Consider the following 25,589-nt stretch of genomic DNA (forward strand, 5'->3'; position numbering starts at 1 on the left):
GGTGGTGCTGTCCCCAGATTCTGCGCACCTGACAATGGCCCAGTTCTTTGTTGTGCACTGGCTGGGGGCTGTGGGCTAGATCCCCCAAACATAGAAAACAATCCTTTAGTGGGACTCTCACTGGAGGTGGAAGAGCCACCTAATATTCCAGCAAAAATAGAGCCTGTCTGCTGTGAAGCTGGTTCTGTACTGCCAAACATTGAAAGCAACCCTTTACCAGGATGATCTTGTCGGGGTGGAGCTCCTTGAGGTGATGGCTGAGTGGTTTGTGTTGAAGTCTGTTGTGCACTAGGACTACTAAACATAGACAGTAAATTTATGCCTGGTGTCTCTTTAGGAGGAGGGGGCCCAGAAGTTGATTCCATCTGGGATGTGCTAGATGGTTGAGTGTTGGGGCCACTGAACATAGAAAGCAAACCTATTCCTGTTGTCTCTTTTGGAGGAGCAGCTCCAGGAGTTTGTTTCAAGGATGCATTTGGCTGTGTATTCTGTTGTGTGCTGGCATCATCAAATAAAGGTGTAGTGGTTTTGCCTGATGTGTCTTTTGCTGATTCACCCTCCATTTGACAATGGGAAGCAGATGCAGTTTGAGGTGGTGCACTAGAACCACTGAACATAGACAGTAGCCCTTTTCCTGGAGCTTCCTCTTTGGTGCCTGTGGACTTTGAAATTATATCCCCAATGGAGAAGCCAAACAATGCACTTGTTGGTTTGTTGGAAGCTTCTGGTTTTGTTTGCCCAGTTGGTGGCATGGTTTGTGATCTCCCTGAAATGATTCCATCACTAGCACTAGGGGAAAATATCTGGGATGCGCTTTTACTTGCTAAATGCCCCCGAGGTGTCTGTGATATATCAGGCATACCTGAATGACCACCAGGACGTATTTCACTTGTTGCCCATTGTTTCTGAATCCTCTCAGACTTTGTCATTTGATGAGCATGCGCTGTGTCTGTTTTAGCATCATTTCTCAAATTAATGGTAGAAGGTTGATGTTGTGAAGAGGACTGCTGTGACTGAGGTGGCAGTTGAGAGGATGGGCTTTCCACATTAAAAAAGTCTCCTATTGTCCCAAAAAGACTGGACACTCCTGTGCTCTCTTTATTTGCATTCAATCCTTTCACTTCACCTGAAGCAGATTCATTTTTCTGTGGTTGCTTTACTGTAGTTTGAAAGGATTTCACATTGTCTTGTTTTGGCTCTTCCATCCCAACTGCATTTTTGAAAAAGCTTAGAAAGCCTCCTTGAGGTTGTTCAGAAGGTTTTTCACCACTTTGTTCATCTCGAGAATAAGTCGGTTTTGTAATATGACTTGCTGAGTTTGTAGAGCCCTCAGCAGTTGGTGATGTAAAAGGTAAAACAGATTGTTGAGACATCGTGGCTTGTCTAGCCAGTTTAGGCTTCTGAGTTGCACCCTGACCATTTACAGAGAATGCTGAAATCCCTGTAGGAGTTTTGGGTAAGATTCTAGAAGATACTGGAATAGATTTTGATGTCTGCTGTTTTGCACTCTGTGATGGGGATATAGCAGGAGAAGCATCATCTTTAATAATTTTTGATTTTAGAGTCTCAAGACCTGTTGAAAAAATGCCTTTGGTCTGCTGGTCATTGTGCACTTCAGAGAAAAGTGATTTCTCAGATTTCCCTTGAATAACACCAGCACGTGTGAAATCTCTGGTAGCTGTGGAAGTCCTTGAGACAGTTGTGTTTTTGTTGGTTTCTGAATCTGGACCTTTTCCTACAATAGAAGACAGGAAAGATGATATCTTCTTGATGGATCGATTTGGCTGTTCCACTCCAGGCTGAACTCTCTTTCGCCATTCTTCCTCTGAAGTGTCATCTATATGTCTTACTTGTATCCCAGTGGATGAACGACGTCTCTGACGAGGCTGGTAACAATTGTAAACGTCTGCAACTGAGGACTCTGTTGTTGGAGTTGGGCAAAAGGAAATAGAGACTTTTTGAGAAAGGAGTTCTTTCATCCCTTTGCTAGTCAGTTTTGAACGACTGCAATTAGTTCCATTAACTGTGAGATCAACAGCTTCCAGAAAAGGATCCTGGTAGGCCGTACTGTTCTGGAGTTGCTGTCTTGTATCCACTTTGACCTTATTTAATCTATATGATGAAAAATCCGTAACCTGCTGTTTTTGAGCAAGAATGGAGCTTTCAAACATCTGAGAAAAACGTTCCAAGTTCAGATTCATTATTTCGTTACCTTTCCTATATGCAGAAGACAGATCAAGGGGTGCACTTAAAAGCTGAGCCACACTCTGATCTTTTCCTGAAACCCAGAGTAGTTCATCATCATTGTATAGAGGAATTTTGAAACCACATACCATAACCATTTCATTATGGAGCCAGGCACTAGGATAGTTGTCAGACATCTGTCCATTTCCCCATATCTCCTCTTCTGGCGCACATGCATAAACATATTGACCAGACCCATCTGTGAGCAGTGCATAAATATACTCATGATCAGTGTAGACAAAGTAGCCAAAATCTCCATCATCCGCTGGCCACCACATACCTTGCTCTAGAAGTGAGAGCCATTGTTGGTACCACTCAGACTCCTCAAGATACCCATAATCCTCCGTATCTACATTAGTTGTAGAACAATAATTCCAGCCATTAGGGTAGCCAGGCAAATCAGGATAGCTTTCATTGCTCACAGGCTGTCTGTATACATTTGATGTGCCATTATACATATATTCTCCATTAGCAGAGTAAGACAAATTTGGTGGATTCTCCTCATAATATCCTTCATGATATGCTACACTATTCAAACTATAGCAACTCTCTCCATTGAATGAGTTCCACCTGCCAAATTTTACGCTCCCTTTTTTGCTCAGATTTAGAGCACCTCCTTCTTCAATGCAGTACCCAGGGTTATTGACTATATCCAAACTGTTATGGCTGCTCCACATTTTCTGCACAACCGAGTTGTTGACTATATCCTTATGGTATTCTTGCTGCTGATAGCTCTGTCCCCTGTCAGCGGGCAATGCCATCCAAGGCTGTGTGGGACAATACTGCTGATTTTCATACCCATTTATATTGCTCAGGGACTGAGAAAATTCTTGCAATTGCTCTCCACCTGGTAGATGCCCATATTCCTCTGGATAGTAGCCCAATGACTGGTCATTCAATTGTTGCCACAGAATAGAATCTTGCATCCAAGAATGTTCATACGTAGGACTAAGTCCATATTTAGTATACAATAAAGAGTCATTTTGATATCCATACTGTCCTGGCACACTATGTAAGGAGGCGTAACTTTGCCGTAAATATTGTTGGGACAGCGCTCCTTGACCTGTGGCACCAAAAGAGGAGTAAATATTTTCAGTGCTGTATGATATGTTTCTTGTATTGCTTGAGTTAGAAGAGTTACAGATCTGAGGCAAATGACCAGTGCTGTTTGAAGTATAAGCTGAGTGATTTTGTTGCGACCTTGCATAGCTTGCAGATGTCCTCAGGTCCAAACTATTATCACTGTAGACAGGCACATTTACAGTAGCTCCCTTGTGTCTAGACATGAGGTGATCAAAAGCCCCACTTTCCTTTGTTTCTTTATCCATTTCTAAGCTGCCCTGTGACATGGTTTCATTTGCACTATTTTTGAAAAGGCTTGAGATGAAGCCTGGGGAGTTTCTAGAACTTGCCCTCGGATCTGTACATTGCATGGGTTGTTCCCCTGGTTTAGATAAAGGCACTTCCATTGAGGTCCGACTGAAAAGACCAGATATGAAACCTTGCTGACCAGTGGGCTTTTGGTCTCTCGTTGTAGCCTGACAAGGAGGTGTTAGCAGAGGTAGCTGCCTACATGATGGAACATTTTGAAAAGGACCTTCTTTTTGTGAACTCTGCTGTGGTTGTTTCTGGTCAAGAGGAATAGAGCTGCTCTGTGCTACTTCTTCAGATGAAGTTCTTAATTTGCTAAAAAGTCCAGACAATATTCCTGATTGGTTATTTTGTGTTATAGGAGGATTTTGTTCAGGGTTAGTTGTTACACTTTCTAGAGCAGAACTTTGGCTTTGTCTTGACTTTGGGTGACATTCATTCATATGACTGGTGGACGCATCTGCTTGCTGAGTCAATGCAGACTGAGAGGCAGACACATTATCTGAAGAAGCAAATTTGAAAAGCCCAGAGAGAAGGCCACCTTGTTGAGATGTTGCTTGTTGAGGTGCATTTTGAGTTTGTCTAGATCCTTCTACTATGCCTGTATGTTGTTCCTTGTCAGTGTTATTCTGTTGCTGTATATTTTGCTTGGGAGGTTGATGGGAAGGTTGAGCAGTAACCGGTACATGTTGCTGCTGAGTTACGTCAGCTTGAGTACTTGGGATATTGTCACTGGAAGCTAATTTAAAAAGGCCAGACAAAATACCTCCTTGCTGAGGAGGGACTTTTTGAGGAGATGCTTGCTGAGATGCTGCAGGATGTTGAGAGAGATGACTGTGTGTGGAGTCTCTTTGTTGAGGTGGTATATTTGTTGCTGATGCTACAGACACATTTTCGGCAGAAGAAAACCTTAAAATCCCTGAGAAGAGTCCTCCTGATTGAGATGGGTTGGATGCACTTTGTTGATGTGGCTGATGTTGCAGATAGGTCTGCTGTGAATTTGATGTTTGACTTGGATTATTCTTTGAGTGCATCTGACTAGGTTGGGCCCCCACTGACACATCACTGGTAGAGGCAAACTTCATGACACCAGAGCGCAAACCTTGTTGCATTTGATTAGGACCTGCTCTAGAACCCGATGTATTCTCAGAGGAAGTGGATTTAAACAAACTAGAAAAGAAACCTTGAGGTTCTGGCTGAGAAGTATGGCTTTCTGCAGTACAGGCTCCAGCTGGACCTGGACTTTGTTGTGTGTTTTGTATTTGCTGGTTAACAGTCTTCTTTTGTTGTTCACCTCTTGTCATTTTCTGATTTGACCCAACTGGTTGTTGAGAACTCTGGTTCCCTGGCCTCTGGACCTGTGGAGCAGCAGCCTGCACATTTTCATTTGGTGCAGTCTTAAAAAGATTGGAAAACCAGCCTGTCTCCATGTTCCCTTTAGGCTCTGTTTCACAAAGACTAGCAACATTCTGTGGTGGAGACTTGGCACTGTCAGGGATTGATGAAACTTTGCACGCAGAATTATTGTTAGCAGCAGATGTTTGACCTGGCTTTATGGGATTTTGTGGTGTGTTTTTGGATACATTACTATCATCACCTGAGGCAAATTTTAACAGTCCAGATAACATTCCTCCTTCTGCTTTAGAGGGCTGCTGGGCAGATACATTGTCTGATGAAAGGAAAGGAAGTTTGATTTTGCCCCCAAGTAATGAGGTATCCACAGGATTTTCTTTTTTTATATCCTCTTCTGATCTGAAAACAGGAAACACTGTTTGTGTCTGATGTTGAGGAGGCATAGGAGGTACAGGTGAGATCAGTGAACCAAAAGATTTCTTAAAAGGACTGAAAAATCCTTGATCTGCAGATTTTTGTGATGTGGTTTCAGTATGTTCACTTTTGCTATGTGTTTCTACAAAATGAGATTTTCCAGAGTTAGTCTGATATGCACTTCCTGATTTCCCTTCCCTTAAACTACCTCCCACAGTTTTAGGATGGTCCAATTGCTGCTTATGACTTCCATCTAGCTTGTTGAGATAAAAATACCCATCTTCAGAAAAACTTTTGCTCTTGTCATTAACACCCTTCAGAGGGTTCGCTTTTCCCATCACTGAGTTTATAGAAGGGGGTGGTTGGCTTTCAGATATCTTTTGAATTGTAATTCCACTATTATTTTGGGTCTGAGTGAGACTCCTGGTATGGGCATGCTGATTTTTCTCCTGTGACTTGGCATCTGCTGGTTGAAAAGGCATTGGAAACTTCCTATCAGCTTCTTGCGTGGGGGATACCACAGCTACTGGCGTTGGACTTGGAGACTTGTTGACTGGCATAAAAGAGAACAGCTTTGACAAACCAGAGCTTCCTGTAACATTGGCTGATGTTTCTGACTGCTCAACAGAATTCGATTTTGTTTGTTTTGAACCTGAGCTAACTTTATCAGTGAGGGAGCTAAACAATGAGCTCATGGCATTCTTCACTCCTGAAGTTCCTGGTTCCACTGAAATTCTTTCTTTAGGCTCATTTTCTCCTTTCACCTCCTTGGAAGTGATGCCTTGCTCATCTCCAGTAGATTCTGTTCTTGCACTACCCTGGGATGACAGCCTTGATTTGCTAGATTTAGGCAGAGAACCGTATCTGCTGATCTCCTCCTCTTTTTCAGCTAGGTATTCTGACACAGTTTCAACCAGACACTGAAGCTCATCCATGGGGTCAACATACTCATCACTGGGTTCTTCCACAGGGGACAGCATGGTCTCTGGGGCCCATCCCCCAATTTTACCCTTTGCAGGCTTCTTATCACGATAACCCTGAAGTTTGTCACTATAGCCACCATAGGGCGACGCATACCTGCAGTGGTCATAACCCCGACCATCCTCAGAACGGAATGCCTCAGCTAAAGAGACAATTTCCTCTAACTCCTCCTCAGAACCCACTGAATTCTGCATCTCATCCGAGCCCTCAGAATCAAGGCCAAAGCTTGCCCTAAGTCTCGCCTCTTCTTCCTCTTGATATGCTTCGTAGTTCTCTAATGTGTTTTCCAGCTTGTTTTTGGCCCACATTCTAGTCTTGTAGAGTAAGCCATTTTTGTACGGCCTCAGGCACGGCATCATCTTTTCATCCTCTTCTTCCATTTCTGCCACTTGACGCATCACAAGCTCTCCTCTTTTCTGACGGAGGAGAGCAAGATCAGGAGGAAAAGAGTCATCTCCAGTGTGTTCTGCTCTAGCGTTCACAAGACCTCCTGGATCTCTGATCTTTTTCCTGCGTCTTCGGTCAATTGTGTCATAGCCCTCGGGGTAGGCAGCATTCAATGAGGCCTTGCTTTTTGTTTTCAGTGGCAGCTGACTGTCTGTGGAGTCATGCGCAGGCTTGTCCATGTGGAGGACTTTGTCATTTTGTCCACCTTCCTCTTCATCCCAGTACCCGTCTTCTTTATCAAGGAATTCGTCTAGTGAACTCTTACCCCAGATTTTGTATTTTGCCTCCCACTCTTCCACTCCCATACCTGAATCTACAGGAATAATTTTTACCCTTCCTCTTTGATTTAGAGTTCTAATAAAAATAAAAGATTGATTAAAGGATGAGTGGGGAATTAAAAAAGGAAAGAGAAAGAGAAAAAAATAATTCAACACAAAATATAATAAAAGACAGACAAAAAACAAGAAGGAATTTTCAATTGGACACTTTGGAATATAAAGGCATAAGATACATTTGCAGAGAATTTATTAACAAAAAATAATAACTGTAATAACACTAAGTATGTGCACCTTCAAATCTAGGCCATGTCCGTTCCACAAAAATATATATTACACTATACAGTATAAACACAATTTCAAAGACCTAATTCCTCTTTTGCGTCTTTATCCACCATTCCTCCACAAAACGCAGCAGACAACCATTAGGGTATAGCTCAGTAGAATTGTCTAAACCAACACACAATTCACAAGAGATGTAAGAAATGTGATTAACTGAGTGAGTGTATGTAGTCTATTGGAATATCAGAGTTTCTGTTAAATGTTTGAATTAAATTAAAGGAGGAATAAACAATTCCCTTCAAATGGCTCTTTGAACAACATACTTCCACAGTGGACACCAATGTGGATAGCACGGCAATATGGGACATTTGCAACATATCTCTAACAACAATTAAACCGGAATTGCCCTATTTCTCTACGGCCCACTTGTACTGAGGCTTTGAGTGGATAAATAGCTTCAAACCAAACTAGACAGCGAAATGCCAAAGGGAGAATCTCATGGACAACAAAAGGACTTTTGGCTAAGTAAAGCTGTTTTCTAAAGACTGCACCAGACAATAATACAAATGCCTCTAGTTCCAGTGCTGCTGGTGATTCCACATTTCAAAAACAAGCCCCCTCTATTCTGGCTTTGCATAGGGGCATTCTGAGACCACTGCCATCGCTTGTAAAAAAACGCATGTGCCATGAGAAACAAACACATGTTGTTTTGGGACAACAACGGACAATACCTGCTGGCATGATGGTCTCTATAGTCCAGTTCAAAACTATGCACGGAATCCGTGCAGGAGTCAATGTGTTTCTGGAAACGTGGTCCCATGGGGTACTGATGTAGGGAGGAGTTGGGCTGGGCTGTGGTGTGATAGCGTGGGGGAAGACTATTGCTCGTCTCACTCCTGTAGTCACTGTCCCGATCGTCCACCGCACTGTCCAGATCATCCAGCGCTGTAGGGTTAGAGATAAAGCAATCAGACAAAAACAGGTTTTTGTACACTAGGTTAAATCAAACAAAACTACACTAAAATAAGATAATAATAGGAGACATTCTGGCCTAAAACTAGAGCTTAACATATTATTTGTCTTGTTACGCAGTATTCTGTATTATTATAACCCTCAGCCTCATATATTTGACAAAATGTATATACTACGCAAGTGCATCAAACAACCTTTAGAAATTCTTGTGGTGTCAACCAATCCTAGCCACCGAGCTACAGGCTAACAAATACACCCTAGCAACTCTTACTTCGGTTTGTTGAACAAAATCACAAGGAAAACTGTGAAACTATCTTTATTCAGCACAAAATGGATGCTAGAAACAAGGTTTTAACTGTTTCAGTTAGAAAAAAAAAGCCAAACTAAAATATTTAAATTGCCAGGTAGTGACCCTGCTAACTTTAGCTTTTAGCTAGTTATCTTCTTCATCTGATGGGCTCTGAGTAATCCGCCTTTGTAATGACGACTTGAAGACAGTTTGCAATATGATATTCAGCTTGATTCGATGTGATTAACTTTATTGTCCCAACAGGGGGAATTTTTCTTGGGAAACCTAGACTGCATATCATAAAAGGCTCCCAAGCAGTAATGTTAGCTCTCTGCCTTGCTTCTGCATTCTCCAGTTAATGAAAAAACACATTTTAAACCTGACCACCTTCAGAAATTCACCTCAACGGAATTGAGGTTTCTTTAAAGGTTACTCTCACCTTCAAAATACATCACCAGAAGGGATTTTCTGGCTTTAAACCTCCCTCTAGAGACTACTGCAGCACTGCCATTGTAAACATGTTTAACAACAGATGGTAGTGCTGATCAAAATTTTCATTTTGTCCATAAAAAAAAACCAAAAAAAAAACGAGTACCATATATTTGAAATCTACCCGTACCTTTGACTGAACTTCTCAACTGTAAGGTCTAAAACTAAAAAAAAAAAAAATTATGCTTATTGTGTAAAGGTCCAATGTTGTTTCACAATGACGCAGTTTCTTGATATTCAGTTTGTATTTAAAGCAATATTCCAGCATTTTTCAAACCTAATCTCTACCTGCCATATCTGTGCAATGTGGTTGATCACTGCAGACAGTATTTTTAAACTAGTTTTAATTTAGTGAATAAAAGAAGAGAAACCTCTTGCCCACTGTCTTGTATTATAGAAGTGTTGTGAGTCAAGAGGTTTTCTGTTGTTTTACAAATGGAAATGTGTTAGAATAACTGTATGTGGTAATCTACCATATACTACAGTTGAACAGTGCTGGGGTATTCCTTTAATGATTAAATTTTAGACCACCTGTCGCAGGAATTGACCATGTTACAGCAAAATAAAGCACCACATAAGATTCACAATTACAGCAAACATGAACAGACATGGCAAAAACAAGCGTCTGACAACATTTAGCAAAATAAAACATACAACTAAATGATGTGATATACAAATAAATGATGAACACAGACACAATTGACACAAGTAAAAAACAATGCATAGCCAGCAATGTAAACTGACACGGTAACTCAAAAGGGGCTTAGGGAGCTTCACATAGCCAAAATACTCATGCAAGCTGGTTTTTAATCTGACACGTGACAAATTTTATGGAACGTGAATCTACTGATAGTAATGTTTGTGGTGCATGGTGCTAAGAAAATATGCTAACTGTGTGTTAATACACAAAATGGAAAAAAAAAACTTAATATTTTAGAATATTACTTGAGGGCTAAAGAAGGTTGAACAGTATTCCCACATCTAAACTAAAACGTCTTCAAGGTTTAGTTGACCTCCGGACTTTTGAATGGCCTTGGTGTGCTCGGTCTGGCTGAGGGGCATGGCTGAGTTTGATAAGACCTGGCTTGATGTCTAGACCCCGATTTCATGATAGAGGAAATAAACTGTCTCTCGCTGTCTAGTTGTCCTGTTTCTTACACCATAAAGTGAGCAGAAAATGCAAAAGAGCAGCGCAGAATGTGTGTTGGTATGACCGCAATATGTGCTCACAATGCGTCTGAGATTACCGTTCGATTTACTAATATCATGCAGACTTTGCAAACTGCTCACGAGACACAAGGTTTAAAAGGCATAGAGAAATAATGAAGCAGTCGACAGGCTGGGGACTAAACAGAAACTAAAAGTTTAGTGATTATTTCTTAACAATATTAAGCAAGAAGGGCCTGGGTTCGATTCCCCAGCCGGACAACCAGCGTCCTTTCTGTGTAGAGTTTGCATGTTCTCCCAGTCCAAAGACATGCAGTCAGGCCGATTGGAGATGCCCGTAGGTGTGAATGTGTGTGTGATTGTATATGTCTGTGTATCTGCCCTGTGATGGACTGGCGACCAGTCCAGGGTGTTTCCTACCTTCCGCCCAATGATTGCTGGGATAGGCTCCAGCACCCCCGCGACCCAGGAGTGTGTGTGTAACATGCCCTGCGAGCGCATATTGTTGCCAAATCACTGCGTATTTTGTGCTGCGTCTTCACATTTATCAGATCCTGATAATTCTGTGTTATTCTGTGGGTAAATATTTTTTAAGGAGCTTGTGCCTCCATTTAACCACTGTGTCTTTGCTGTCATCGTTAAAAGAAGTCATGTTTGTTAATGCCGCTACCTGAATTTAAATGGCGAGAAAAATCCATGCAAAACTGGCCTTTTCTTTAGTAAATGCACAATCTGCCATGCTTTGCATATGCATGACAGAGAACAGCTTATTTTGTGGTTTTCCATGCACACGGGCTGTTACACTGTAGTGGGAAAAAGTCAGAGACTGCCCTTCATTTATTTAATTTTAGTTATTATTTGGGTGGTGGATCATTCTCAGCACTGCACTGACACTGACATGGTGGTGGTGTGTTAGTGTGTGTTGTGCTGCTGGAGTTTTTATAAACTGTCCAGCAGTACTGCTGTGTCTGATTCACTCAGACCAGCACAACACACACTAACATGCCACTAACACATCAAAAAATACCTGCTCTGTGGTGGTCCTGTGGGGGTTCTGAAGATTGAAGAACTGGGTGAAAGAGGGCTAATAAAGTATGCAGAGAAACAGATGGACTACAGTCTGTAATTGTAGAACTACAAAGTGCTCCTATATGGTAAGTGGAGCTGATAAAATGGACAATGAGTGTAGAAACAAGGAGGTGTTCCTAATAAAATGCTTGGTGAGTGTATATTTAACAGAAACCTACACAGAAGCCTTAACAACTAAATATAATTTTTTTCCACACCTCCAAAGTTCAGTCTTATAAGTTGGTTCCATTTTTTCCTCATCATTCAAAAAATCCCAAACACATTCAGTGGTGTTGAGGTCTGGACTCTAGGGTGGTCAGTCCATTATTCAGCTTCTTTGTTTGATGTGTCTGTCTCATTTTCTCAGTGAGGCTTCTTGACAGTTACACATCCTTTCAGACTCATAGCGCTGAGTTGTCTTCTCACAGTGGAAGGAGGGACAGAAACACCTGTGGATGTTTTCAGATCTGAAGCAGCTTGATTTTCTCCTCTCTCTCAAAGATTTTTTTGAGAGCTTTTTATCTGATGGGGGGGCAGTTTTGGTGTTTACCAGGTCTTGCAGGTGGTTGTAAGGAATCCCATTTTCTCTTTTACTAATAACTTTCAACATTTTTTTTTTTCAAATCCAGTTTTGGAGGCTCTTGTTTTTTCACACTGACTTTCCCTTTCTTAAGCAAGTGGATTATCTTATATCTAATCTCTTGAAAATGATCAACTTGGACTTTATGGTTATTTTGACTGGAAATAAATGATTAAATAAATGGTGGTCTCTGACTTCTGCACAGTACTTTTTCATCATTGATTTGCCCTACAAAAGGCTTAGTATATCAGGCCCTTAGTGTTTCTACAAGACCACAAAGGAGCTTTGTAATTCAAATAAATGAATTACATTATTGGAATATGAATGTGAATTTGTTTAAATCTGTATGTGTTTGTTTGCTACACTCTGTGTGCATGAATATCCCATGGCCAGGGAAGAATTTATTAGCCAGGGAATGTGCACATAAGCTGGGTATGATGAAGGAGAATTCAAGGGGAAAAAAACAGCCATTAGGGTAAAGGTGCATTATTCCAGCATGGCACTGCACTGTCTAATGCTTTCCCAGCTTCAACCAACAGAATAAAGAGTGCAGGGAGAACACTAAACTGTACAGTACTGGGGTCGTCCTGGGTTAGGGTAAAAAACAGGGTCATCTGTACCATAAAATGGCAAAATAATTACATACTCTGTGAGTTGGCCCATCCAAAATAGTTGCCTGGTAAATCAAACATCAGAGATATGAAAGGAGGGAGGGGCAAAAATGACTTATTTTACCAAAAATCTACTTCCAGTTTCCGCAGCACTGCCATACAAATATATCACCTCTCAGTAAAATGTGTACAGCTGATAAATGTTAATCAAAGCTGCAGAAAAGTCTAGAAAGCGTGCACACTGGCAGTGAGGTGCATACAGATGTAACGGCATGGCACCATCTAGTGTGAAAATGGAAGAAGTACTCACAGCACTGAGAGGCGGCAAAGGGCAGCGGGTGTCTCCCTCCATCGTCCGGCAGCGGATACTGACACAAGGCAGACAGATGTGAACGAAACAGAATGAGTGTCTCTTAGGGGTGGGCGATATGGGTAAAAAAGTTATATAAAAATACCTACAGACATTTGCACGATACACAAAATGTATCACTGTATTTTGACATGCAGACATCAAAATTTGCTCTGATCAAATTAACAGGCTTATTTATGCTTTTTGTAATGAAACATGCCAACATTCTTTATGCACTGACATTAGGATATTCTCAGAGAAGTATTTAGAGAGAATAAGTGAGAAGTAATTACAATTTTTTTTTTCATTTAACCCACCTCCAGTTTCTCTGTCATAACACATTCAGGAGCCAATTATTATTAGGGCAGATTGATCTTACATACACTACGGTTCAATATTTTGGAATTGCTGATCAAAAGTTTGGAATCAAAATTTTCAATAATAAACAAATTGGGTTCCAGGCCAGTGTACATAATGATTCTAATATCACTTCATGTGCTTCAAATGATAAGTAAGACGCTAAGAAGCTGTAAATAAAAGTTTTGATCAAATTAACACCCAGAATTCATCATGTTTCCAAAAAAGGAGATCAAATCTTAGAAGCTTGGATACGTCTAAAAGAAATGAATGTAAATAAATGATTACAGTACACTATTTGTAAGTGAATTGCATCCTACACAGAATTCTTGAAATAGTGAATAAAACCTTTTTGCTGAACAGTTGTTAATCATTAAATCCACACTGTATAAGCTACTATGTATATAAAACAACAAAAATTACTAACATTCTAAGTTTTTCCATCATTTGAACAGTTCCACCAGAACTAAATCAATTCCTTATATGTGCCTCTTAGTACTGTTGTTTGCAAAAGTTTAAGTGCCTCTGATCAGGTTAGGTTTTGTTAAGTTCCTAGGTGAAAATAGGTTAACAACTAACAATCCCATATGCACCATATTCTCTACAGGGAACACACTTTTCTGCAAATTTTAGTGCATAATTTCTATTTATTTGCTGAGTTTATTATATGGTGAAAAATGAAACTAAAACCATTAAATGACATAACTGTTGCACAGGCCACATTTTATAAATTAAATTCAGCAAATAAACAGTAACTGTGCATTAAAGTGTGCAGAGGTGTGTTCTTTTTACTTAAAAACATCAACTAAGCATGCAATTTGTCTAGTGGCACCCAAACTTTTGCACACAACTGTAACAACCCATAGTTGGAGAAAAAATCAAAACTAAGATTCATGACTGAAAGCTCCACTGTGTCATTTGAAAACCTGATATTGCATCAGCAGAAATCTTACACCAAGACATACACAAGCATATCGCTATTGTTTGAAGAAAACCTTGTATCTCCATTTTTCAGTTTTTGGTATAATTTGAAAATGCCTGTTACCCTTTACATTGTGTGTAAATTTCATTATGAATGGACCTAAAGAAACATCCCTAAAGGACTTGGAAATAAATCTGGTTCCATTTACTTACATTACAAGTAAAGCAGGTTTTTTCCTTCTCCGGTAAAGTTACCATTTTGTAGATATGAAGTTTTCTTCCAACAACAGGGATATTATATATGAGAAACTTTTCAATAGGAATATTTCCTTCACTTTTTTGGAAAAAAAGGAAGCTGAAGTAATATGTAAACATTATCAAAATTTCAAAACAGACCATTCAGTACATACAGTCCATATATAGACACTAAGCTGCAAAAACTGCCCGTGCATTGGTTCTGCAATGTCACATGAACCAGCTCTTTTACATACATCCACCTCTTTAGCCCCCAGCAGTTTAACCCTGCTCATTCATATTAGCATTTTAGGGAGTGTTTCAGCTCTGACTGTCAATCAGAACAGAGGTCATATACATATATCTTAAAGGCACAGTAACAAAAACAACTTGTTTGATTCTAAAAGATTGAGGTTAAAAATGGTCATGTAAAAAAGCAACTGATGACTGTTTATAAATCCAAACAAATGTTCTAAGTGAACCTCAGGGGTAAAAAATAAAACACAATAAAAATGTAGGATATGGGCCCTTTAATGTGATGCAGGTAGGTTATGCCGAGTGCCTTACCTCATCATGTAACCCCAGAGTGTTAATACGCTCGAGTTTGCCGGACCAGTACCGAGCCTCGTCCTCTGGGATTTCTGTCAGAGAGGGAGAAATGGTGTAAGGTGAAGTACAGTGCAAAGACTATGAATTCTAAATGTCTGAACACTGTTTGTAATGAGCTACTCAGAATACAAACCTCAAATACAAACCTCAAACCTTAAAGTTCACAGAAAAATCTATTTTTTTAGCCAATTTTTTAGCCAATCCTCTTTTTCCAAATGTGGTTGTACAGTCATATTTGGTGTCGGCTTCTTTTTTGCACTGGAGTTACGACACTTAAGCCAGTAGAGGCTGACAGATATATTGGTTGGCCAATAATATCAGCTGGGCAAAATCTTAGACACTGGGTGACCCAGTTTAACTACAACCGTGTGCAGAGGTTATAGCACTTTTTATATTTTTGCCAAATTAGACACTGTGCACTAAAATTGGCAGAAAATGCCATAATTCCATGTGTTAGACATGTTAGCTTATTTAAAAAAAAAAATCAAATAAAAAAATCAATAAAGTAAATCATTTGACTGGGGGTGTTTGTTTACATACGACTGTACATGCAAGAATACATGCCTAACCAGCACATCTAAATGCAGAACTTAAAAAAACATGGTTAAAACAACAAGAACACACAAACGTTTAAGAAAACTGATTAAAAGAAATAAAATAAAAGTTAAAAAAACCAAAAACACAAATTCCAGGTAGGTCCACCCCCACTGTTACAATCTTTACACTATTTAAGACTGTGAGCTTCTGCTGTTTATTTGAGGTTTTAGAAGTGTAACCATTGTGACAATCACTGCAATCAGTAAAGCACTTTTACATAAAAAACATTAAAATTAAAATATAAAATCTTCCATTTTTAGATTTTATTAACATAATTTTAGCCCTTTGAAATGAATATTAGTTTAAGCACCAACATGTTCATATCAATCAGGACCTGATAATTAGCATCCAGCAAACAGCATGCAAACTTGCCTCAAACTGTGTGGCGCTATTTAGTAATCTCTAATAGACTTGCTTGTGTGGTTTCTGACAATATGCTATAGTTTGGCAGTGGCAATATAACAATATTGTTGTCCTGATAAATTACATCACACCACATCACAATACACTTTTCTGAGGACATTGTGGATATCGCAGTACTTAAGGAACACCGACAACTGCATGTTTCATTACAAAGAGAGCATAATTAGTCTTGTTTAAAGAGAATTTCCATATATTTTTCAAAATTGCTGCTATATTAAATGGTTAAGATGTAAGTAATTTAGAGAGGTTTTATGTGAAATGCTCTGTTGTAGAGAACCTTAGCAAGAACTGTTCACAGTGGTGGTGATAGGAACCAGACGTCTGGAGAGTTTAGTGCCTCTAAAAGCTCCCTCACAAAAAATGATTACATGAAATCCATCGTCTCACGCATGAGACACTATTTTATGACAGTTTTGCAATAAAGTTTTGGCCTAAAACACCTATTTTTAAATTACTTCATGGCGTAGATGTGCATGTAACAGGTTGTTAGGCAAAGAAAATGTTGATTTTTTTTGTTTACTATTATCGATGTTACATGTAAAACATTTGTTGGTTAACTGGTGGTTGTGGACAGTGAATAAAACAGCTATATTTGTGTTGTAGACATGGCAACCCCTGGTTCTTATCACCACCACTGAAAAGAAATCTCTACAATCAACAATTTCACACCAAACCACCCCGAATAACTATTTACATCTCAACCACTGAATTATGCAGAAATTATGAAAAAGCTGTGGAATTCATAATTAATTGGATGTAGTTCTGTGCACTGTGTGAAATGATTCACCCATTTTTTTTTTTATTAGTTAAATGGTTCTTTGTTCTGTTCCAACTTATGAAACCTCAGAGGAACAAAATGTCATGTTTATTATGTATCAAGAAATGTCTTGAAGTACCATATTATATTTTTAATATATTGTTTACCCCCAAAGTTAACTATTAACAAAAGTATGAACAAAATTCTGGCCTCAATATGACCTGCAACAAGAGTAAAAGTCATATTCAGCCACTGCCACAACACAATTATGAATACAACCAGTCCTGACCACAATGGCAAACACTATTCTATCTTGTTTAAACATTCAATAATAGGCCCACTATATGTAACTAAGTAACAGAGAACAGGGACTCGGAGGAGCATCAGACACATTTGTTCTCATGTCACATGACCAGGCTTTGAAGGTACATTGGACATTGAAGACAGCTGAGCATTAAAAAACAGCAGCTTCAAAGAGCTCAGATGAAACAGGCAGCTGTATGAATGGGATCAATCGCAGGCACAGCCTGGTTTAGCAGACCAAAGACATGCTGCTTTAGCGAAGCTTGACCCTCCATCACCAGCAGCACATATGCCTTTAACTATCTATCAAACAGCGCATTTATTATATCCAATATCAAACGAAAAGACAACAATACATTACAGACGACTGATCTGAGAGCTGCCATTCAAATCCCACTACTGTAAAGCTATCAGAAAAACAGTTTTGTCAGTTTCTTTTTTCTAAATTAATATTATCATTCATGTTATTTTTTTTATCCTTTATCATCAGCATTGTAATATACTGTGACTGGGTACAGATCTAAACAGGGCTGAAGGATTAATTGTTTCATGTTAAAATCGCAATTTCAGTTATAGTATTAAAACAATACTAATTGTTTTCCCCACTTAAAACAATTAGTATCGTTTTAAGTGGGGAAACTTAAACACAATAACATGAAGCCTGTGAACCGCCTATAGATGAGTTTGACTAATCAGAAGCAACCAAACACCCAACACAACTACAAATATATATATATATATATAATGTTCATGTATATATATATAGCTATACAGTAAATGTAAGTACTACAAAGGGGGATTCGCACCTAAGATTTGCACTCACCTTCGCAGCTGTGTAAAAGTGATGTGGCAACAAACGTGATTTGATTTGATTTGATTTGATAATCAAAACTTAAACTACAGTCACAATATCGGTCAGAAAAACTGCAATTACATATTTCGCACAAATCGTTCAGGCCTAGATATTAAGAGGATTTAATCTTTTGTAACCATTAATGATAGGAATTTTGTTTTTATACACTCTTAAAAAAGTTCTTCAAGGGTTCTTTAGTGAATAAAATGGTCCTATATAGAACCATGAACACTCAAACAACTCTTTCCATGATTAAAGGTTCTTTGTATCATGTATTTGTTTTTCAGACTGATGGAGAATGTGCTGTAAATGGTTCTATTTAGAACTTTTTAAAAATGGTTCTATGTAGCACCCAATAGGGTTCGTCTATTGTTATGATGTCACGCTTACAATAATAAAAGAACCCATTTGGATGCTATATTTGGATGAACAATCCTATTCGGCCCGGGAAATTATTTTAATTTTCTATTAATATTAGCCCATTTCACCATGAGCTGCACTACAGTTCCCAGCAATCACTGCAATGTAATATGTGCTCCCACCCCCTCCCCAACCTACTGTACACTGGGGACATTTAAAGAGGTTTAAGAGTTATCTGCAGCTAATGTAATCTATTGTTTTTATATAAAACAATTGTTTTTATTTAAAATAATTTTGAATTGTCTTTCAGTATTCGGTGCCTATTTTTGGCCATTGTAGTTTTGGCATATTTTACATAAATAATGGCCAGTTGGCAAAATGTTATGTAAAAATAAAATAAAAGCACAGCTGGCCCATAGATCTGTTGAGATTTTTTAATATGGCCACTAAAAGGGTCAAATTAAAAAATCTGAACAGATCTGTGGGCCAGCTGTGCTTTTATTTTATTTAAAATTTAGAGTTTGACGGCCCTGGGTTACTTCATCCTAAATGCTACCTATCAATAGACGGTCACAGGCATTCGTTCTTTTGATGCCATGTTAGCATTTTTGGGTGAAGCTCCTTTAAGATGGCAGTGCTTTCTCTGAGACTCACTCAACCTTAATGACATTTAAGTGAATCAATGGGAAACACTGGATAAAGGACACAGATGGAACAGCAACAGCAACATGAGCAGCTGCCCACAAACCCAAACTAATACAGTTCAATATCATTTGAACCGTAAGTGCCATTATCTCAGGCTGATCAGTAACCAGAACTCCTAGTGGAAAAGAGGCTGGCAGTTTCTGCCATGCTGGCCATTTACAGCTGACGTCTGCTAAGACATATATTAGTAGGGTCAAAGTTAAAGAGTCAATAATGCATTAACGCAATAAATTAATAACCATATCTATCATGTACACAGAAAAGACTACCATGGTGTCATTTAGCAGGATAACAATAACATATCCTTAATATAGAATAAAAATATAAACCAGGCATCTCACCAAAGGGCAGCTCGAAGCGTGTGTCCAGCAGGACTCGATGAGGTGTGGGGTTTTTGGTGCCATATATTTCATCTGCTTTCATCAAAACCTCAGAGTCCAGAAATGTCCATTCTCCTGGACCTTCCTGATAAAGGTAATTGGGAATAATTAGTTATCAAGACAACATTCAACTGTAAGAAAGACCTGGGCCATCACATGTGACTATGACTAGTAAACCAACAGCACCTTGACTTAAAGCCCTTCCACACTGATCAACCAAAGAAAAACAAACCCATGGTGAAATGGAAGTGGGGGGTGGTCATTTTAAAGGCTGTCCAGCATAAACAAAGAGGGTGTCGACACTAAACTGCCAGTAGACACAGTATCAAAAATTTGGAATAATCAAGGTTTCGAAACAGTGGTTTGAAACAGTGTTGTCTTGATGATGCGCTGTTCACTCTTTTCTGAGAGTCTCTCATTTGCCACCTTTTGTATATGGATCATTCAACCAAACTGGTTCAAAGTCAGAGTTCAAAACAAATTTCAGACTTTTAAGTGACTTGATAAAAATTCTTAACATTCCACACTGATTTTCAGACTTTGGGACACATTTACTTCAAAACAATGGGATCTAACTGCTCACCATGTGGCCATGAGGGACAGGGATGCAGTCTGACTTCCTGCTCTAAAATGCAGGGGCGTGGCTAAAATAAGGCTCTGCCTGTGGACTAAAACTCTGTGTGACACTGACGTGGTGGTGGTGGTGTGTTAGTGTGTGTTGCACTGGTGTGAGTGGATCAGACACAGCAGTGCTGCTGGAGTTTTTAAACACCTCAGTGTCACTGCTGGACTGAGAATAGTCCACCAAACAAAAATATCCAGTCAACAGCGTCCTGTGGGCAGCGTCCTGTGACCACTGATGAAGGACTAGAGGATGACTGAGCTATTGTCTCTGACTTTACATCTACAGTTTAAAACCTCCTGCAGCACTACTGTGTCTGATCCACTCTTACAAGAGCAACACACACTAACACACCACCATCACTGCAATGCTGACAACGATCCACCACCCAAATAACATCTGCTCTGTGGCGGTGCTGTGGGGGTCCTGACCACTGAAGAACAGGGTGAAAGGGGGTTAACAAAGTATGCAGAGAAACAGATGGACTACAGTCTGTAACTGCAGAAATATAAAGCGCTCCTATATGATCAGTGGAGCTGATAAAATGGACAAGGAGTGCAGATACAAGGAGGTGGATGAAGTGGGCGGTCAGTGTATATGTTCTTCATGTATCAATTAATTATGGGTGTTTTTGTATGATGACCTCACCTCCTCTGACTGCCGGATGCTTTTGAGAGGAATCCAAGCCGTTCCCAACATGGTGTCCCAGATCAAGCCTTTGTTCCATACCTCCACAATCAGGCCCAGGTCCAGCCGACTGATCTCACTGCGGGATCACACAAAGAGCAGAGGTGCTTCATTTTTAGTTTTATTCTGAAAAGTCATTTTTTTAGGGAGATGTGTGCGGTTATTCAACTATACAGATATCCAAACTAATCATAGTATTCATGTACATAATGTTTACTTGTAGACTGAGATAAAAAAAACACACACACACACACACACACTTGAGGGCATTATTCTAAATTATGTAAAGATGTTTTTACAGGATGTACCGCTGCACGGAATCCCAGAACACAAGCAGCTGATACTGCACCTCTTGCTGCTTTATAAGGTCATATGCAAGAGTCTGTGTACCCCTAGGCAAATTATGTTTTATTGATTTTCTTAGTGAAAATAAGTTAACACTCCTCTACACATGTCTGCACGTTTTAATACACAATTACTTGCCATTTCTTTGCTTAATGTAACAAATTAGGAAAAATAATATAACATAAAACATGGCCTGTGCAAAACGTATGGCACATTTTTTATTTTATGTTAAACAAAGCATTGAAATTGTGTATTAAAATTTGCTCTGTAGAGTAAGTAAGTAAATTTTATTTATAGCGCACACTTAAAACCAAAGTGCTTTACAATAAAACACAAAAAGGATTTCCACCTCTGATCACCACCAATGTACACTAACACAACAGTGTACAGTCCTCAATCTACAGTTCAACATTTTGAATGCTAATCGATAAAAGTGTGTTTCAAGCTTGGTTTTAAAAACATCTACAGATGGAACACGCCAAATGTCATTTAGGAGACCATTCCAAAGTCTTGGAAGCGACAGCAAAAGCACAATCCCCTTTTTCTTTGAGACGAGACCATAGAACAGTTCAAAGTAATTGGGAAGCAGACCTTAAAGATCTGGAAGGCACATGCATACAAAGCATGTACACAACATTTGCAAATGGTGCCTGACCATTTAAGGCCTTAAAAACCATCAATGCCATTTTATATTGGACATTGTAATGCACTGGGAGCCAGTTTAAAGATGCTAAAACCGGAGTAATGTGCTCTCTTTTCTTCATACCACTTTATATTCTGGCTGCTAACTAGTTGTAGATGAGCAAGAGATGCTTCATTAATTCTAAAATATAGCGCATTACAGTAATCCAATCTACATGTCACGAAGGCATGAATGGCATTTTCCATATCTGAAGCATTAGATCAGGCATGTCAAACTGGGGACCTTGCAGGCCAAAGAGCTGCAGAGATTAGCGTTTAGCCTCATCTAGCGCTCTGAATTCAGTTCATGAAAGCCTTGCTAATTAGACGACGAGCTGAATCAGGTGTGTTTAATGAGGCAGAGTGCGGAAGTATGCAGTGTTTTGGCCTGCAAGGACTGGATCCTGACACATGTGCATTAGAGGACGTGTTAAACTTCAGCACAAAATATGGTGCAAAATACGTCAAAATGCGGCGGCAACATGTGCTCGCAGTCCGTGCTATCATTTCACACACTCTCTCCTCTGTAGAATGAATGTTAACTTATTAATGCAGTTCTCTGTTCACCACGAACTTCCATTATTTGTTTTGTCTCAAGCTTATCATCTCACCATGCCTTTTAAACTCTGTGCCTCATGAGCGAGTGGCTAGTGGACAGGGCTATGCGCAGTGTGGGGTCCTCTGTGTAGCCTTACTAAACAGATTTAACGTGAGGCGCATTGTGGGTGCATACTGTGGTCAAATCAAGGCACATTCAGTGCAGTGCCTGCGCTCATACGAACACCCACAGTGTATAAACACACTTCATTTCTCTTTCCTCACCCACAGCGTCTGATCTCCACACATGCTGTCTGTAAGATGCCACTTCATACGACACGATGAGACCAGACAAAAGAAGACAGGAGCAGTTCAGTATGAAAGAGCCGAGCTCATTAACACATCCTCCAGCTCTTTGGTCTCCAGCTTTATTAATATCAGGTGCATCATGCAGAGAAACAACAGGGATCAAACACACACCACTTCCAACAGGTTTCAGCATGAAGAGAAACTGTATCTACCTTTAAAAATCACAACGTATTGGAAATCCCAGGAAGATTCCACTGTCCAGTGTTTTAACTTTGATGAGGGATGCAAATTTTGGCAGATTCTTTTGCTGTAAGTCAGTGATTAATTGTTAACTGACAAACCTAAATACTGACACAACCCATGAATACATTAAATACAGCACTGGTTTCTCTAGAATGGAGCATTTCACCTTACACTAGGGTTGGGTGGCATAAAAGTAATAAGGTAAACCTCTGTACTTAAAATGTTGATGGTATTAAAACCACCACCACTACCACCACCACCCCCCCCCAACCGTAATACTGTATACCACAGTAATATCTGGAGATGATCTGAGCAGTTCATTTTAAATATTATATAAGGGGATATCGCCCAACCCTACATCAAGCCTCTCGTAAGCATTTAATTATGCAGAAATTTTGAGAAATGGGTTGAATTCCCCTTTGTGTGAACATTTCCAGGTGATCGGATGGATAGAAATTTGGAATTAACCTTTGTTACATTAATGTTTTTCCTCTGCTGAACTGATGGACATTATGAAATGGGTGTTTGCTGAAATGACGTTGGCTCCATGCATTTCTACTGGCTGCAAACACTTCTTTCATCCCTCTATCTCTCCATCTCTAACCAGCGCTCTCGCAAAAGCGCCATGAGAGCAGCGTTCTGAAATCCATTCATTATTCATTTATTCCCTCAATTGTCTGCTAAGTGCAACGAGGACCAGACGACTCCCAGCCGGAGGACAGCATGATGAAGAACGTGCATGTTTACTGTGTTTATTTATTTATTTCTTCCTTTTATTTCCTAAAAAAAACACACTCAGCAGCAGCAACAGAGGGACAGAGTAATTACAAGTTAATTGGTTGCTATGGAGACGGGTTGTAGCCTAAAACGTCATGACGCAAGATTTCATAACTAATACGTATCTGAGCACTGCAGGTTTGTCAAATAAGATCGTGTTACAAGGTATAATTAGTCCAAAAGAGATTTCCTACCATAATATATGCTAACATGACAATTTTCTAACCTCTCTTTAACCCTTTGAATTAAACAGGTTATTTCAGACACTGTGCCTTGTAAAATGTAGATGTAAAATGAGCTTTGTTCTGATTGCCTGGATTGTGTCTCATTCACACACCTCACATGAAACACTTCTTATAACTTACTCAGCCTGAATGAGTGGAGCTTAACTGCTGTAGACTGATATGTGTACACCCCTATAAATGATACTAACATTCCAATTTCAGATTGATGCACCGATGCATTTATGCATTCCAAGTGGTCTCGTTACAAGTTAACATTTCCCATCTTGAAGGGGAATTCCACTGTTTTTTTAATTTCTGCATAAATAAACCATTGAGAAACAAAGTCATTCAGAGTGAGTTGGAGAGAAATTCTCAGTTCTACAGAAACTTATTGCATAAAATAATACCCTGCCTGATGCCTAAGATTGTTCTACGATAATTTTATTAGACAAAAGGCAAAAGATAAAACTTCTTTTTTCACATTTACCACTATTTTACCATCATCAACATCCCATATAAAACTCAGAAGACACATGTAGGTTTACTGGTGGTTTTGGGTGGTAAATCAAATGGCTATATTTGTGTTCATGTCATGGTGACCCCTGGTTCCTATCACCACCGCTGTAAAGAAATCAGAGTCTCTACAATCAACCATTTCACACCAAATCACTCTGATTCTGTAATGACTGCTTACATCTCAACCACTGAATTATGCAGACGAGCATTGGTGGAATTCCCCTTTAAACTTACATAAGCTTTGAAACTATCATGAATCAAACAGCGGGACTGGTCTTGGTCCTGGGAAAAGCCAACATACAAGCAAATTCCTTCAAAAAGGTTTGTGCTTTGATCCACTACACAACAGACTCAATAGAAATGGAATACAATAGAAATAAGCCTTTATGTCTTTATATTATGGCATAACCCTTTAAAGTGCTGTTATTTTAAAACTATGAAAAGGTTTAATAAAATCAATCAATCAATCAAAATTCATTACATTAAGCCACCTCTGCTTAAAAAGACCCACTTCCACCAATTCCCTCTAGGAACTTCTAACAAGTAGGAGGCAATGTATTGTCTGTGGCTGCTTTCTAATTCCCTCTGGTAGCCTGCGCTGTTCCCTCAGGGGACGGCATCTTGTACATTATCTTATTATCTGTAATGCTTCTCTGAGAGCAAAGACACACTATAAGGACTCCTGTTCAGGCGGACATCTGGCTCTTCCGGAGTCAAACTAGAAGAGAATGCACGCAGTCATTAAACTGGCCTTAAGTACATTTCCGGTTCCCAAGACCAGGTTATTGTTTTACAGGCTGCACCTAAAACCCTTTAAGATAACATCTACCAAAGACTGGAGAATGAATTCAGCCCGGCTTCAGAAAAGGAAAGAGACACAGCCGTAAGCAAAAGCAAACGTCATGTTCTGTTGATTTTGTGAAAATAAGTTAACACATCCCTCACAGAGAACACACTTAAATACTGCTTTCTGCCAATTTCTGCGCATTTTAATTGACCCCAGTATGTTAAATTCAGCAAATAAACAGTAATTGTGGATTAAAATGTTCTCTGTAGATAATGTGTTCACTTATTTTCACTTAGAAAATCAATAAAACGTACACATACATGAAGAAGGAAAGAGAAGTTTTACGTGGAGTAACAATATTACGACCTCCTATTTCAGAAATCACTTCCAGCAATCCAGACAGCAGCGTATATGACTGTGAACTTTGCTAATGGGACTTTCAAACTATTATCCAACTGCATCTTAAGTGC

General features: G+C 39.4%; 1 protein-coding gene across 1 annotated transcript in view; it reads right to left on the bottom strand.

Moving 5' to 3' along the window:
• unc13bb (unc-13 homolog Bb (C. elegans)) overlaps positions 1-25,589 on the bottom strand; it is a 150,286-nt gene that overhangs the window by 74,654 nt on the left and 50,043 nt on the right. The window contains exons 4-8 of the mRNA XM_036594423.1: positions 20,662-20,779; positions 19,353-19,476; positions 14,972-15,045; positions 12,854-12,911; positions 8,099-8,312 (exon numbers count right to left, since the gene is read on the bottom strand). Coding sequence (XP_036450316.1) covers positions 8,099-8,312; positions 12,854-12,911; positions 14,972-15,045; positions 19,353-19,476; positions 20,662-20,779 — 588 coding nt within the window. The remainder of the gene's footprint in view (positions 1-8,098; positions 8,313-12,853; positions 12,912-14,971; positions 15,046-19,352; positions 19,477-20,661; positions 20,780-25,589) is intronic.

This window comes from Colossoma macropomum, unplaced genomic scaffold (assembly GCF_904425465.1).
Source record: "Colossoma macropomum unplaced genomic scaffold, Colossoma_macropomum, whole genome shotgun sequence".
Classification (NCBI taxonomy): Eukaryota; Metazoa; Chordata; class Actinopteri; order Characiformes; family Serrasalmidae; genus Colossoma; species Colossoma macropomum.